The sequence below is a fragment of the Micropterus salmoides genome, unplaced genomic scaffold (genome assembly GCF_014851395.1).
Source record: "Micropterus salmoides isolate LMB-PRFRI ecotype aquatic unplaced genomic scaffold, ASM1485139v1 Ms_hic_scaffold_4, whole genome shotgun sequence".
NCBI classification, from domain to species: Eukaryota; Metazoa; Chordata; class Actinopteri; order Centrarchiformes; family Centrarchidae; genus Micropterus; species Micropterus salmoides.
This window is the reverse complement of record NW_024043372.1, coordinates 23219576-23236180: the sequence shown is the minus strand read 5'-3', so window position 1 is coordinate 23236180 and position 16605 is coordinate 23219576. Positions and strand designations below refer to the sequence as shown.

General features: G+C 41.3%; 3 protein-coding genes across 4 annotated transcripts; 2 read left to right on the top strand and 1 right to left on the bottom strand.

Moving 5' to 3' along the window:
- Window positions 1–1039: 1039 nt before the first annotated feature.
- rft1 (RFT1 homolog) lies at window positions 1040–4192 on the top strand. 2 transcript variants are annotated; one of them, XM_038695650.1, is made up of 11 exons: window positions 1077–1095; window positions 1197–1322; window positions 1443–1528; window positions 1627–1749; window positions 1842–2133; window positions 2219–2353; window positions 2440–2700; window positions 2789–2933; window positions 3026–3131; window positions 3240–3489; window positions 3642–4192. In XM_038695650.1, exons 2-11 carry the CDS (start codon window positions 1260–1262, stop codon window positions 3804–3806), a joined length of 1626 nt encoding a protein of 541 aa, XP_038551578.1. In that variant the 5' UTR covers window positions 1077–1095; window positions 1197–1259; the 3' UTR covers window positions 3807–4192. The 2 variants fall into 2 exon arrangements, with proteins under 2 accessions (XP_038551577.1, XP_038551578.1); XM_038695649.1 differs by having other exon boundaries at window positions 1040–1322.
- A 629-nt stretch (window positions 4193–4821) lies between these two features.
- mustn1a (musculoskeletal, embryonic nuclear protein 1a) lies at window positions 4822–6337 on the top strand. The gene is made up of 3 exons (XM_038695653.1): window positions 4822–5220; window positions 5327–5456; window positions 5823–6337. The coding sequence occupies exons 1-3, from the start codon at window positions 5122–5124 to the stop codon at window positions 5918–5920; spliced, it is 327 nt and encodes a 108-aa protein (XP_038551581.1). The 5' UTR covers window positions 4822–5121; the 3' UTR covers window positions 5921–6337.
- A 229-nt stretch (window positions 6338–6566) lies between these two features.
- On the bottom strand, window positions 6567–16194 carry ruvbl1 (RuvB-like AAA ATPase 1). Its single transcript, XM_038695651.1, has 11 exons — window positions 16054–16194; window positions 12457–12543; window positions 12211–12343; window positions 10974–11125; window positions 10460–10549; window positions 9620–9769; window positions 9441–9504; window positions 7809–8007; window positions 7607–7709; window positions 7435–7526; window positions 6567–6746 (listed from the first exon to the last, which is right to left on the bottom strand). Exons 1-11 carry the CDS (start codon window positions 16192–16194, stop codon window positions 6587–6589), a joined length of 1371 nt encoding a protein of 456 aa, XP_038551579.1. The 3' UTR covers window positions 6567–6586.
- Between the last annotated feature and the right edge of the window lie 411 nt (window positions 16195–16605).

The window sequence follows — 16605 nt, the reverse complement described above, 5'->3', positions numbered from 1 at the left end:
CCAAAAAAGTGGATCAAATGACTGCAGTTCTGAAGTATTTACACTGGCTTCCTGTCTGTCAAATATTACTGTTGGTTTATAAATCACTGAATGATTTGCTGTTAAGTTATTAAGCAGTCAGTCCTCTCAGGACTCTCAACTGCAGGTTTGCTGAAATGCCGTTCTTTTAAATCAAAGCTGAAGACTTGTTTGCCACTTCCCTTTATCATATTTGAGCCCGTTGATTAATATCATACACTGCACTATAACATTTACTCTCCTGTTCTTCTTGTTTTTATTTTCTATTTAACTATTGTTAGTTGTTTTTAAATGTCTTTTTATATTCCCTTATGTTGCTTTTATGTTTTATCTAAAGCACTTTGAATTGCCTTGTTGAAATGTGCTATTAAAATAAACTTGCCTTGCCTTTAACATGTTATCTCTTGGATTCCCTAGGTTTTGTGGATGCATACATAAATCAAATAACTTTAATAAAATAAATCTTTGGTGGGCCAATAAAATCAACAGAAGATAGTTTTGTACTTGTTTGGTCAGGACATACTTTGTTGCCTGCTTAGGGACCTTTTCCATCTCCAATACACTTACAATAAATACATATTAACCAAATGTTCTTACAGTGATGCAAAAATGCTTTTAATTGGTATGACATTTCAGGAGAGTAAAATTAAGTAATAGACAGTTTTTCAGGTAACTATAGGACATTATTTTTTGTAAAAATACATAATGACAAAAAAACCAAAAGAAAGGAAGGATTTTGAGATCTGTGGGACAAAATAATTCATACGTGGGCTTTTTCTCAGCAGAGCTCATTTTGTGATTGTACAATTTACAAAATAGTCATTATGTTGGTAACGGATATTTGGTCATTACATTGATGTGGGAATTTACAATGAAAGGGACATACGCATTGTTGATGTGCCAGCCACCGCCCATAGACTATCAGAGGGATTGTGACGCCCTCTAGCGACACCACGGTGGGCACAACGTGATGTGACGTCACCGCGTAACGTGCTTTCGTATTGTGTGTACGGAAGTGTTGCTACTGCCTCTTCTACCCATGGATGTGTGGCTCTGGTCTACCGCTGTTCAACAAATGTAATCTCACACTTCTTCATTTGGAATTAGGCGTTTGTGTTATCAGTTTTCAGGCAGCCACACTGGCGGTTTTCACAGCATTTAATGATTTTCCTTCGTAGAAAGCAGGGGATAGCTTGATTGTTAAATTCACGTTTGACAAAGCGATCCAGAGGAAGTCCAAAATGAGTTCACGGGACGCACTGAGGAATGCGTCAACACTAGCATCTTATAATGTTTTGCTACAGGTGCATGAACACACACAGTTGAGCTATAACTTAACACTGTATCAGTCCAGCGTTTTAAAGTTCAGTAATTATTGTGTTTTGTTGTTAAACGTTTAATAACATGTATTGCTGTTTTTTCAGGTGATGTTCCGTGTCCTCACCTTCTTGCTGAATGCATTCACTCTGCGGTTTGTGTCCAAAGAGCTGATTGGGGTTGTCAATGTCAGGTAAAGATGACAGGTGCTGAGATGGGAGAACAGTGCCACCACATTTCACTGCACCAGCTGCTGTAAGTTTTCTATGTGTCTGTGTCTTTATTATGCAGGCTCACCCTACTGTACTCCACATTAGTATTTTTATCCAGAGAAGCTTTCCGGAGAGCCTGCCTGAGTGGGGTTTCTGGGGAAAACCACAGCTGGAGACAAGTTATAAACCTGCTATGGCTGACGTGAGTTGGTTTTACAAAATGAATAAGGTATGGGATGTGCGTTTCATCTTTTCTGCTCGGATGTTCTTATCTTTGCCTTTCTTACCTCTCAGGTTGCCTCTGGGTGTGTTATGGGCAGCCTTGCTGGTGTGTGTGTGGCTATGGCTCCTGGAGGTCCCGGACACCGAGACCGTCCCTTACTACGGCCCTGCTGTGGTGTTGTTTGCCTTGTCAGGAGTGCAGGAACTCCTGGCTGAGCCCCTCTGGGTCCTGGCTCAAGCTCACATGTTTGTCCGACTGAAGGTTGTCGCTGAGAGCTTAGCAATGATCGCTAAGTGCAGCATCACAGTGGTGCTGGTGGTGTTTGCCCGTGAATGGGGCCTTTACATCTTCTCTGCAGCTCATGTAAGAAATAAGCTTAAGTCTTCTGCATTATTTATGTAATTGCTTCCTCTGTATGTAACGAGTTTAAGATGTAGGCTTTTCTTAGTTGATGTACACAGGATTCCTGGTGCTGTGCTATGCTGTTTACTTCATTCGTTTCTTGGGCTCTAAAGAAGCAGCCAAGAAGAGTTTTCCTCTGCACCGTGTTGGAGATCTCTTGCCCTGTAGAGCTGATGGAGAGGTAGTAGGGCAGGACAATATATTTATGATCTATCTTCACAAAATGAAACTGATGAGTTACAAGATCTTCATCTGTTCTGTTTATAGCCTCTGGTTGATTGGACTCTGGCCCGGCTCACATGGAGCTTCTTCAAGCAATCCTTCCTGAAGCAGATCCTGACAGAGGGTGAGCGTTATGTCATGACCTTCTTGAACGTCCTCAGCTTCGGAGACCAGGGAGTTTATGACATTGTCAATAATCTGGGCTCCATGGTGGCTCGCTTCATCTTCTTGCCCATCGAGGAGAGCTTCTACATCTTCTTTGGCAAAGTGGTGGAACGAGGACGTGATGTCAAAAGTCAGAAACAGGTGTGAGACAAACACAAACACGTCTTTGTGAACGTCTGGGAAGCAATTGCTGTTGGTTTTACTTCATCGCTGTGGGTTTTTTCTACAGGAAGAAGTTGCCATTGCAGCAGAGGTCCTGGAGTGTCTGCTGAAACTGGTGCTTGTGATTGGTCTGATCATCACAGTGTTTGGGTACGCCTACTCTCACTTGGCTCTGGACATTTATGGCGGCTCTCTACTGAGCAGTGGGGCAGGTAAGTGAGCTACAAACCCACTGATTGTTTTGGATATTTGTGACAGATTCTGTTGTGGTTGTCACAGCTCATTCTTAGTTCCTTTGTTAAAGGTCCCACCTTGCTGCGCTGCTACAGCTGCTATGTTCTCCTGCTCGCTGTAAATGGTGTAACAGAGTGCTTCGTATTTGCTGCCATGAGCCAAGAAGAGGTTGACAAGTAAGAATGCAGATAATGTATACACAGATGTGTACATTCAGTTATTACAAATCATGTAACCTGCCAGTTAACACTGTGTTTGTGTTTGTGTTTGTGTTTTGTCCTCAGGTATAACTTGGTGATGCTGGCTCTCTCTGTGTCTTTCCTGTTACTGTCATACGTGCTGACATGGTGGGCCGGCGCTGTGGGCTTCATACTGGCAAACTGCCTTAACATGGGCCTCCGCATTTTGCACAGCCTGCTTTACATACACCGTTACTTCCAGTCCAGTCAGTGGAAACCTCTGCGAGGCCTGTTGCCTTCCCCGCTCCTACTATTGGCCCTTGCTGTCAGTGCCTTTGTCACAGTGCTGTCTGAGGTACAAGACAGTCATGTCACTTCATTTATTATTTCCTTTTTATCTATAAATATTTAACCATTACATTGCAAATTTTTTCCCCCATATAGTCTGTACTGAGTCTTGTACGAGTCAGTGGCCCTAACTTGAGCTTCTTTATTCTGTGGTTTCAGCGTGTGTTCTGCTGCGAGAGCGGCTGGTTGCTAAGGTTGGTCCACATCGCCATAGGTGCCGCGTGTCTGCTCTGTGTGTTTGTAGCTGTTCTTCTCACGGAGACTCAGCTTATTCAGTTTGTGAAGACTCAGCTCTTGCCCCGATACACAAAGAAACAAACTTGAATCAGACCTGAAGTGGGTGTGCTGGACTGGAACAAAGTTTCGCTACAAACCGGAGCTACTGACTGACAGTTAGTGAAAACAACGAGGGAACATCTTTTTAAAATAGACTTGATATGTGTGTATGTGAATGTGTGTGTATATAATGCTGGCATGTTTTTACAGGAGCGTTCCTATGTTGGCACATAGAAGGGTGAACAAACACGTCATTACTGTTTTGGGATCTAATTTTTGTTTTTTTTAATGAAAGTATTTTAAGAAAACAGTTGACATTGCTTACAGAAATACATTGTCATGCACAGTAAAAAAGGCAACCTGATTCACAGTTGTGTGTTATAATCAATGTAATGAAGAAATGTGAATTTATAAACTGTAAGCAGCCCAAAGGATCTTTTGTGTGTGTCTGAATGTTGTCAGCTTTTCACCAGGAGGATCTGTTCTTAAGCCTATTTTAAGTGACACTGGATGTACAGTTGTACTTGATAACATGACATGACTTATAATAATAATAATAACTTTTTCTTATCTCACACCTCATAAAATGTTAGTTCACATAAACCTTTTTTTGACGAGGCAAAGAAGCAGGGAGCAAATCCATTTCCACTGGAAATTTTTTAAAGCTTAAAAATGTTTGGTGACAGTTTAGTTGCTACAGATGTCTCTTTCTAGAGGGTTCGATGGGTTTGTCATATTTTACTTTATGCTAAGTAGGTTTGAGTCTAGTGATCATTTGACGTCTTGCTTGGAAACAATTTATAGTTATTTGTTTGATCTGTTCCTCTGAACTAATCCCCGCTGAATTTAGGGTCCCTAAGGGCTGAATAATGATGTAATTATGGAAAATGAGCAGGAAGGGGTGGGAACAGCATTCTTTTGAAGCAGAGCAATACTTATTCTCCTCTCTGCTCCTTTAAAAAAAAGTAAAATATATCATTATATGCGAGTCAGGCAAGGTATAAAGTTTGTTGGGAGGTTTGATGAGTCATACCTTTTGAACTTTGTCCAGTGTGCTGGGGTTGCTTATTACCAGTGTCGGAAAGTGGTTTGGCTGCAGGACAGAGGGGGAGGACACGCAGACTTCAGATTTGTCATATTCTTGCACATCTTGGATTTATTTGGAGAAATGTCATGCCACAAGTTGTAGCAGTGATCTCATCATCGCCTAATGAAGCAGCAGAAAGGACAGCAGGGAACATGAGAAAAACCAGAGGCAGGGAGATAGAAAAGAGGAGGAGCCTTTACACTCATTGCGTCATTTATTAGTCTCAAGAACAGATTTATTGTCCACTGGAGAATCACTGCGAGGTTGTATATATATATGCGAGTGTGTGTTGGGCTGGAGACAAAAAGAGAAACAGCAGACAGAGAGGAGAGTTTCCTACAGCATATCTTCAGCTGCTCAACCAACATGTCTCAAGTAAGACCACTGGTTTTCTCTCATATTGTCGAATGTCTGCTGACATGAAGAGCCAGAAATCACAGGTGTTTGTTGTTGTGCTTGTTCTTTTTTTACTGCTCTTCAGCCAGGTCAGGAAGAAGATGAACAAATGCAGCGTCCTGAGGTGAGAGAAGAAGACCTGACTGAAGCAAAGTCCAAACTGGGTACGAGTGGGCCAGCAAAGAGCAAGACATTAGAAGTAATGGAGGAGTGCGGTGAGGACGGACACACACACACACACACACACACGCCTAAATTAATTGATGATTTGACACTAGTCTTACAGATGAAACTGAAAGGAAATGGTCTTGTTTTCTGGATCTGGTTAAGCTAAGATCACATTATGGCAGTGAGTTTGTGTGGGGGGCGGTTCTCATGGTGCTCAAGTTTCCACTCCATGTACAGACAGAAAAGCAGGGTTGTAATGATGGGGGATTCCTGTCAAACAGTGTTTTCTCTCACCCAGTGGAATAAAGTGTGTGTGTTTATATATAGAGCATAGCCACAGTGTTACATAAGCCTTCTTAGTGTCTCATTAACACTGAAATATTCTGATTAATGTTGATTCTCTTCCTTCACAGAGAAAATGGGTAAAGCTGCTCCATCTGTGTTCAGTGGAGTGAGGTCAGGAGCGGAGACTGTTTTGAACACGCGCTCAGCTCGACCAATCAGGAAGTAGCAGGAGACCTTCTGACCATTATTGGAACACCTGTTCTGTGTTAGGGGTTTCAAGATCAGTTTCCAGATGTGCCTGTTTAAAAAAAATCTTGTTTCAAGATAACCTTTATTTTTTATTTTAAGCTTTTTGTTCTTCGTAAGTCACACTTGTTGCAGTTTAATGTTTCATGATTGCACATATATACAGCTGATTATTAACTTTTGAGAATTTTGTTTTTACTGTTTTTGAAACAAGTATTGACCCCCAGTTTTAGAGAGAAGGTATAATAATGAAGGAACACATGAATGAAAAAATATCTTGGAATTATGCAAATATTGTCTCATCCATCATGTGTTTCTCAGTAGTAAGTGCCAGTAATGTAGTAAATGTCAGGAAAAATGTAATAAACAAATCCATAATTATAAAATAGAACAAAAAGAGCCAATTTGTGTTTTCCTTTATATTCAAAAAATTATTTTAATCAACAAACTGAATGAATAAAACTTAAAATGTATTATAACAAAACTACTACAGTAAATGGGGCAGAGAGTGAGCCATGGTGAAGGGAGTAAAGATGGAAAAATGCAAAGAAACAAAGCATGGTAAAAGGATGGAGAGTCAGTGAACCAAGTCAACCAGGTAATGACAGCGCTGAGAACACCAGCCCTGGGAGTTGTGAATCCAGTTTTATTTCATGAACTTGTGATGCTGGTCTTGGAGGATTTTGGCGGAGGACTTGGCGTCGTAGAACAGCTCGTTGATCTCCTCTACCTGCTCCCTCTCCACGGACTCTTTCCCCTGAACACGGCCCAGCAAGCTGGCTGGTGTCAGCAGCTGTACGGCGTACCTGAGAGGGAAATGACAGCCACTCAGTTTACTGACATATATCCTCTACATTTACAGTGTATGCCAGTTTATGAAACAGAGGAGAGTAAGAGGAGTTGCAGGTCCTAAAAGTATTTTTCTACTTTGAACATTTTCTTTTGAAACTTAAGTTTCAACCTCGATATTACTTGTGTATAACAATAATATACGGTTATGTTTATACGGTTTATTACCATGATTCTTTTAGCACTTGCAATCGACCGGGATGCAACAGCCTGTGTCACAGTGATTTGTCTCATCTCGGACCTCAACATTCGTAAAGAAGATCTGAATCCTGTTTTTCACAGCCCTTTGCTGTTATTTTTGCAGGCAAATGTGAGACGTTGGTAACACACATGTTTGCTGCGTCTTGTAAACACGAAAGCAAACTGACTGACATATGACAATGTTTTGCAGGAAATGGCGGTGATTGGTCAAAATTGCAAGTTGTGCTGAATTCACAGGGATTTGTTGAATTTAATATATTAATATATTACTAAATATTGTGGTACCTATGAGCCTCATCAGCTGTTGCTATGAAGAGCGTGCCAGGGTGATAATCGTTTCAGATGTTAAAAAAGCTTTCTATGGAAAACCTGAACCACTGTGGACGCTCAACATAAGGCTGCTCATGTCTTCACTCTACTCAGTGACTCAGTGTATATCCTTACCTGAGGGTGGTCTTGGTGCCGATCTCTGCCAGGTGTGAAAGAGCTTCCTCGCTGACAGTGATCCCCTCAGTCTGCGCGCGGATTTTGATGATCTACGAACCACACCGTCATTAGCGATATGCGCACAGACGCATACGTCATACATGCAGGCACTTTAACACTCAAGACTCACCTGCTTCATCTCCTGTGGCGTGTACAACATGGTGCGGATTATCATGACTCTGTCCAGCAAGTCCAGGGGAATCCCATGTGGGGAGCTGATGTCCTCTGTCCCCCTGGTGAGCGACAAGTGACTGTTAATACTACAACTCTGACATCACAGCGAGAAAAACACTCTTTTCTGTTGAATTTTGAGGATTGGGTTTCACTCCAACCTAATTAAACAGTTTCCCCTGTTGGAGGCGAACACAACGATGGGGGCGATGGTGCTCTCGAGTGCCCGATGCAGGTATGTGAAGCATTCGATGTCCAGCATGTGCACCTCGTCCACAAACAGCACACCAGGAACGAGCTCGGCTACGCCTTGGTCAATGTAGCGGTTCACCACCTTGTTGATCTCAGCACGCAGCTTATCTAAAATAGGAGAGAAAATGGGAATGGGTAAACAATAAAAGTCAAATAGTGGTGAAGCCAGCTGGTCCCCGTTTCAGAAACCAGGTTTAACAAACTGAGTTTAACCCTGAGCTCTGAGTTGACTAAACCTGAGATGTGAAACTCAGTTTTCGGTTTCAGAAAAGCCAATCAGAATAAGTTCAGTCAACTCTGAGTATGCTGAACCTGACAGAAGCGCGTGCGTGGGAATGAAAAAAAGCCTTCATCAATGGACATCCGACACTATAGTAGAGGAAGGATCAATAGGTTAATAATATTAGGTACATTTTATACAGCATTGCACATTCATCATTTACCACACTGGGATTTCCTTAAGATAAAGTGCTGGAATTCTCATATTGCCCATTACATTCATTTTAAATAGGCTACAGGGCCATTTATTCAGCTGTAACCTAACAGAATAAAATGCCAGTGGCAATAGGTTAACTGAAGATGAAAATATTAGTCGAACAGTTTAGGCTATAGCATACTCATGAACCTGTGATTGTAAAGCCACAGTCCGACTCAGTAGGTTAGCTTATCAATGTTTTTTTTTGCAGTGGAAAATGTATCAAGGTTCAAACTGACTGTGTGCTTTAGATGTCTATTTTACATTAATAAAATCATTTCATATTTTATGAAATGCTATAAAAACACATCGACTATGCAGCTAGTAATGAAATACTCACTTTTAAACTACATTTATTTGTTTCAGCTGCACCACAGTCATCCTCACTCAGAAATAGTCACATTATCTCCAGTATGATAACTACGATAGGAATGTTCCAATCAGTGCGACTACAAAATGAAAGGTTACTGTTCATTGATCAGTTTTGTACAGATTAGTTTAAACAGTGATTACTGCAGCAATGTGGCTCACGGTAAGTGTTTCTGTGCAACTGTTGCCAACCTGACAGCTGCCTTAATATCCACGGAGTCACTGTGTTATAAAGGACAGTCTAGCTTATGGATTTTATTCTGTGCTGAGGATAAATCCATGATGTCCAAAGATGACTCTCTGTCCATACATCGATGACAGATTGATCATAAAATCGGTCATGTTCAAAAAACTAATAGCCTATCTAACCGTGATATCGATATTTCTAAAGACGTAATTGCGTTCCAATATGTGCTTTGATATCAACAGTATGAATGAGGAAATGTCAGACTGCCGCTTCAGGCTCCGCAGGAGGGGAGGTGTCAGAGATAAACTCAGTGTTTGTTGAAGTAAACCTCCTCTCAAGATTAGGTTCACAGCATAAGTTACTGATCTAGACTTTATCTGATCTCGGTCTCTGAAACCAAAAACCCAGTTTCCCTCATTTGGGCTTAACATACTCAGAGTTTTCACTAAATCTGCTTTCTGAAACAGGGCCCAGGTGATGTGAGCTGGGAAGTTCTCAGGTTTTCTCTACCTGTGATTTCTGTCTTTTTGGGTTTCATCAGTTGTCCCATCATGGAGAGAATGTCCTGGCCTCCCTGCAATCCAATAATGAACAATTATGTTCAAAAACATAGGGGTTAACTCTATTTTGGAGGACGTAAACAACAGCTATTAACAGCTATAACTTACAGGACATTTGCAGTTACATACCTGGGGTCTGGCATTTGCAATGTCCAGGTCGTGCAGTGTGACATCTTGAACTATCTCCTTCTTTTTGTGGACATCCCCCTTGGGCAGCGGCACATACTCCTCAGCCTCCAGGTCAAACTCTGTAGCAAAAGTGTCACAGCGACCTTGTCTCTGCAAAGACACAGCAACACCAAAATGTGTTAATATAATACATTTTAAAATCTACCCACCGTTTAACAAAAATTAAGGTCTCATGTTGCTCCGGCCAACAGTGAAACAAAAGACAGCACAGGGGAGGAGGGAGAGCAGGTGTGTGACTGAACCCAGCGCCAGCCCATATCAGAGAGGAGGGCATGTGGCTGAGGGATGAAAGACTTTCAGAGGGCAGGTCATGATACGGCTGTCAACAGTAACAAATGTGTCGTCCAGCCCTCCTCCTTTGGCCTCTGACTTGAGCCGGCCTATGCTCCCCCCGGCCCACCTGCACCGATTAAAAGGAGCCATCATCGCAGCCTGTCAACACAGCCCACAAGCCCCGCTGCTGGAAAAGAGGTATTGTGGGAGATGTAGAGATAAGAGGGAGCATGAAGAGCTGCAGGAATGAGAGAGGCTCATTCCAGAGTGCAGCAGAAATGCAGCAGAGCTGAAAGGGATGAAAAAATGCCACCATGAAGGACTGAAGAGGACATGCAAGACAGAAAACACCCAACTTTGATTTAACCAAATATTTCTTACAATTTGTATTTGAAATGTTTCATTTGTGTGCTTGTGAAGCAATTCAGTGAATTATAAGTGCATTATGCACATCTCTTGCTACTTTAAGATGTGAAGGAGTAACACATGAAAGTAATATAGCAATACCTTGACAGCTCCACTGTTGGCTTCAATGTAGATGACATCTCCCACTTCCACACGCTCTTTCTGAAGACTCTCATAAATACTGGGGTCCAGCTAAGGAAACAAGAGATTTTTAAATAAGACACTGTGCTATACCTTGTTCATCAGTGTTATTACAGCACGTTATACTTGAAATTTCCAAGGGATATTACATCTGATTATAAAGCCATCTCCACAATTGTTCAGTGACATTTTAAAAAGATATTTAAAAAAATGTAACAAACAATAAAATACAGTTTGCCAGGATACTCATGGGGAGGAAGAAAATGTAGTTTTCTTATCAATGTTCAGGTATGAGTTTTGCAACAGAAACAGATAAAACAAATCAGACTTAGACCAAACCTGGATGCAGGATACCGGTTATTGCTAGGTGTAAAGATATAACCATATAAGTTTTTAACCAAATGTGAAGTACCTTGAGAATTTCAAATGAAAGACGATTGAAAAAAGAAAGAAAGATTATAGATCTAAGTCTGACCTTGAGCTGCTTCGTGCCTTTTCCCGTCTTCAGACCGATGATGACGTGGCTGATGGTTTTCCCGTAGCCACCCATGGGATTCTCAGTCTCACAGGGGGTCAGCTCTGTCACCTCCCCTTCATACACCTCCTTTGTTTCTTTGATACGCAGTCCTGAATGTGGGCGACATCACAGTCATGCACACGCACGCACAGTACAGAGTGAGAACTCAATCAGGCCTTTATAATCCTGACTGAACCAAGCTGCCACATCCTTCAGTCTACCAAACAATACATTTTATTACAGAGAGAGATAGAGCTCATGTGTGCCTGTGCACATGAAATGTCTGGGCATCATCTAGTGTAACATGACCACACTCTTGTTTCTCTTTCATGCAGCCCGTGGCACTGAGTATGAGCAGCACACAGGTGGCTGATCCGTTGTGGTGAGGGTCAGAAAGCAATGCTTAAGACAGGTGTGTCACGGCATGGTTATTGATGGAGTGATGACAACTTCAAAATGAAACCCCCTACCCCTCTGTGGATCCTGTTCTAGGGGAGGAGCAAAGGTGCTGATGACCACCTCTCCCTCTACCTAAGCTCCATTTCCTTCCCTGCGACAGGTACCATCAGCAGTCATGCAGACCCCTTCCCCCTCTCCAGCCTTACTTCCTTCTCAACACCAGTCTCACAAATCCGCTGTTTTGCCTTTCAGCTCATGAGATCAGTGTGTGCAGGACACCGTGCCCTTTCTGCTCAAGGACTCCTCACTGAGGGAATGAGTTGAACATATACGGTCATTTTACACTAAGGGATATTTTTCTCATTTAGCGAGGTTTTGAAACAGCTTTTTTTTGAGACACACACACACACACACACTTTTCAGTAGAGCATCCCAGTCCAAAGTCTGAGCAATTACATGACTTTTAAAATCTGCATTTCTTTATTTTAACATTTTCTTACTCTTGTTGTGACTTTCGTTTTCAATAAACTGTTTGCCAGTAGCCGTACGTTTATTTGCCACATTACAACAGGCTGCAAAGTGAAATTTAGTTTGTAACCACCTTCTGCCACACAGCACACAATATACAGTAATATAAACGCAACCATAAAGAAGGGACACAAAATAAACTATATATTTAATGCACTTGTGTGTAACCAATCATGAAATGTTCACAACTGCTATCTCATACACCAACCTCGTTCACAGTGAATTGTATAATGGCTAATGCGCCAAATAATATTTAAGTGACACTCACCAATGGCCCTTCTGAAATTCTCCATCAGTACTTCTGTTTTTTTAATCTCAGATGAGTAGACCTCACTGCCAACCATGGGGCAAAAAGGTACCTTGTTTCCCAACTCCTGTGCTACAGCCAAGGCGAGGGCAGTCTGATGGAAGGAGAGGTAAGAAAGGGAATTTAAGAGCAACAGTTTGCAGGAACAACAGAAGCCACAGTGAATTACGATTTACTGCTGCTAGTGAATGAAAACTGCACACTTACCTTCCCTGTGCCAGGTGGCCCTGCCAGTAATACTGCCCTTCCTGCCATCTTCTTTGAGCGGATCAGCTCGACAATGATCCCACAAGCCTGGAGAGTGAAAAAATATATAGTACCATTATATAGACATACAATGATACAGTGCCCACAAGACTTAACTGCAACGCGAATACCCCTGAGTTGAGCTCTGTGTTGTAAGAATTGACTTTAAAGTGGGTGTTTTTGAAGTTTTTTAGTTAAAATATCCCCAGGTGTGCTGGACTAATGTAAAAACACGTTAGTCAACACATTTGCCATGGTTGGAGTCATACTCCATGACTGCAAGAAATGTAAACTGCGAGGTTACGCCTGTGATTTTTGTCCTTGCCATTAAAGTTAATTCAAGAGAACCAGTGCACTTGAGGTTGTGCATTTCACACTAAGTTTATACTTACATACTGAAATCAAGCAATGGCAGTAGTACCTGCTGTAGCTCCAGCAATTTCCAATCTCTGCCATATACCCATTGTACATTTTAACCCCAGGTCAATATCTACGTGTGCTACTATATTGGCATTGTGCAAATACAAAAATCTGCTCTCTTGCATCTAAAATCTTTGCAGTTGTGAAACAGGCAAACTGACAGCAATACTGCCCCGGTGACTTTAGACAGTCAAGTATCCCTACAAACAGTCAGGTGTCTCCTTAGCCTGGAAATCAGCACGTCAAGACCTGGGCCGGTTTCACAAAGATAGATCTGACTATGGCTTAGGTATAGTAGATACTCAGATTTCAGATAGACATCTAAATCAGACCGTTGCACAAAGCACTGAAGAATGAGTATCTTAAGTAGGACTACACTTTAATGATTTCTGGGTAAAATAAGACACTTTTCAAAACAACAAAAATGGCAGATTGTGTAGGCGCATTCCAACCACTCAGTGCACTTTACCCCAGCGGAAAACATGTGATTAATGAAGCAGTATAATAGTTATATTGACATTTTACTTGGAAAATTTAGTGGAGAGTGTGGTAACAAAAAGATTGATTTGGGGGGAAAAAACTGCGACAACAGTAAACAGCGTTAACTCTACCGTTGAACAGAGCATCAAAGATAATAATAATAATAATAATAATAATCTTTATTTGAAGAGCACTTTTCAAAAACAAGTTACAAAGTGCTTTAACAAGTGTAAAGACAATAATACCCAAAAAACAATAATACAAAAACAATACAAAATAAAGAAAAGACTAAAATACACGTTTAAGATAAATATATATTAGTAAAATAGAATAAAAGGGATAAAATAAAGTCAAATAAGATCGAGAAAGGCTCTCCTATAAAAGTATGTTTTAAGAAGGGACTGACTCAGCTGACCTGATTTCCTCGGGCAGGCTGTTCCAGAGCCTCGGGGCCCTGACAGCAAACGCTCTGTCCCCTTTAGTTTTCAGTCGAGACTCTGGAACAGACAACAGACCTCTGCCCGAGGATCTCAAGGTACGTGCTGGTGTGTATGGGACTAAAAGTTCAGAAATATAACAAGGTGAGAGGCCATGAAGAGCTTTAAAAGTGATCAATAGAATTTTAAAGTCAATTCTAAAACACACTGGGAGCCAGTGTAATGAAGCTAAAATAGGAGTAATGTGGTCATATTTCTTTGTTCTGGTTAAAAGCCTGGCAGCTGAGTTCTGGACAGTCTGGAGTCGATCAATAGATTTTTGGGTTAAACAGGTGAAAAGGCTGTTGCAATAATCCAGGCGTGATGAGATGAAGGCGTGTAAAATGGTCTCGGTGTCCTTAAAAGTTAACATAGATCGAATTTTTGCTATATTTCTAAGTTGATAAAAAACATGATTGAACAAGCTTTGTGGTGTGCTGCTCGAAATTTAAATTACTATCAAACCAAACACCAAGGTTCTTTGCCACAGGCTTAATGTGATTTAATAGGGAACCAGCCATCTGCCATCTGCTGGGACCCAATGACCAGGATTTCTATTTTGTCTGAATTCAGTTGGAGGAAATTATTTGACATCCATTTTTTAACTTCACAAAGGCAGTTGTTAAGTGAACTCAGCATTCCAGGGTCTGTGGGTCTGAAGGGCAAGTATATTTGTTTGTCATCAGCATAAATATGAAAAGAAATGCCATGTTTATGGATAATATGTCCAAGGGGAAGCAGATACAAGGAAAACAAAATGGGTCCTAAGACCGACCCATGAGGCACACCATATTTAACTGGACAGAACGAAGAGACATAGTTGTTTACAGGCACGCAAAACTTCCTATTTGACAGGTAGGATGAAAACCATTCTAGGGCTGTACCAGAGATCCCCACCCAGTGCCTCAGTCTGTCTAACATGATGTTGTGATCAATGGTGTCAAAAGCAGCGCTAAGGTCCAGGAGTACCAGGACTGAGCACACGCCTTCATCAGCAGACATTAAAAGGTCACTGGTGACTTTAAGCAGGGCAGTCTCAGTGCTGTGGTACTTCCTGAAACCAGATTGAAACTTTTCAAATATTTTGTTATTTTCCAGTACAGTGAGCAGCTGTTTGGACACAATTCTTTCTAGAATCTTTGCAATAAAAGGCAGTTTTGAAATTGGTCTAAAATTTTATGGGAGGGAGGGATCTAAACCAGGTTTCTTTAAAAGGGATATACAGAAGAGGAAATATCCTAAAACGGGAGGAGGCAGGGCTAAGTACTTCAGTTAATTCATGTGTCAGACTCAGGATAGCTTCCTTGGGTAAACAAAACCTACCGCTGAAGTCCTCATTGTTGTTTTTTTCTAGTAGGTTACTGCCTTCCCTAAAAACTCTTTCCCTTCTCATAGCTCTCTCCATAATATCAGTAGCAAACCACAAATCATGAGCCATTTTCCCCTTTTTTGGCTGTTTGTAATGTAACTGATTGCTACTGATGGTTACCAAGGTAACATAGCATCTTAGAGCCAAGTTAGCCTGGGGGTAAGGTGTCTAATTTTTTGGGTCTAAACTTAGTCAATCTATTTTTGTGAAACAGTCTGACTTGCATTAGACTAGTCTGTGAGCAAATTTTAAACTAGTCTAACGTTAACACTTATAGACCAGTCTAAAATAGATTTGAGAAACCGGCCACTTGATGTCTGTATCTGTTGACAATTTTAAAGCTGGTCTTTTTCACTGGATTGGTGACAGACTGTGGACACCGTTTGAGATTAAATCTTGATTCATTTGATATGCATGGAAGTCCTCCACTTGACTGAGAAAATATCATATTTCAATAAAATCACAGTTGGTGTTTGTCTATAAAGCAGATCGATTTGTTTCTATATTCATCAACAGATTTACCCTCTCGTCTAAAATGTTACGAATCAACTGGGTATAGTATATTGAAAAAAACCCCATAAGAATATAAATGAATGTGACCTATATTTTGGGTGGACTTTCCGTTTAGCTCACCTCTGACCTGAGTATGAAACAGCGACACCACACAGCTAACGGGATTCAGTTAGCTTTTTGGTGCACCTTACCGCCTGCAAGGAGTGAAATTATCCTTGCAAGAAACCATCACCTTGAAGTTATTGCTCCAAACAATACAAGAATAACGAAGGGGTAACGTTAGTGAAACATAAACATTACCTCCCTGGCAGCCTCCTGGCCCACCAGACCGCATGCTGACTGTTTAGCATTCCCGGCCTCGTCTAGCCCGAGTCCTTTGACGTGACTGTGAGTGGCGATCCGCTGAGTTTTCGTTGTGCTTTTTACCTCCTCGATCTTCATAGTTGCTTATACTTCACAGATATCAGATGTAAAAACGGCAAAGCAGGTTTACGGTAAAGAAAATGTCTCCTGTGCCTCAGATTATTTTTCACCGCCGCAAACGGCGCCGAAACTCAAAACACAGGGAAATCGGTTTCCATGTGGGTTACTAGGGAAAATCAACGGAAGTGATACCCTGAAGTACCGCCCATTTGGACTATCTAGAAAAACAATTGGAACTTGTCGAATGATACGACACGTTCATTGGCTAAAGTCACTGTCAATCATTTCCATCAACCAAAGCCCAGTCCATGACAGTCGTCATTTCCGTTTGTGTTTCAGTTACTTTGTCGTAGTAGAAACTGATAGAAACTTAAAAATGTGCGTAAAATGTGAATAAGAGTTTGAAATTAATGCAGAACTAAAACAATA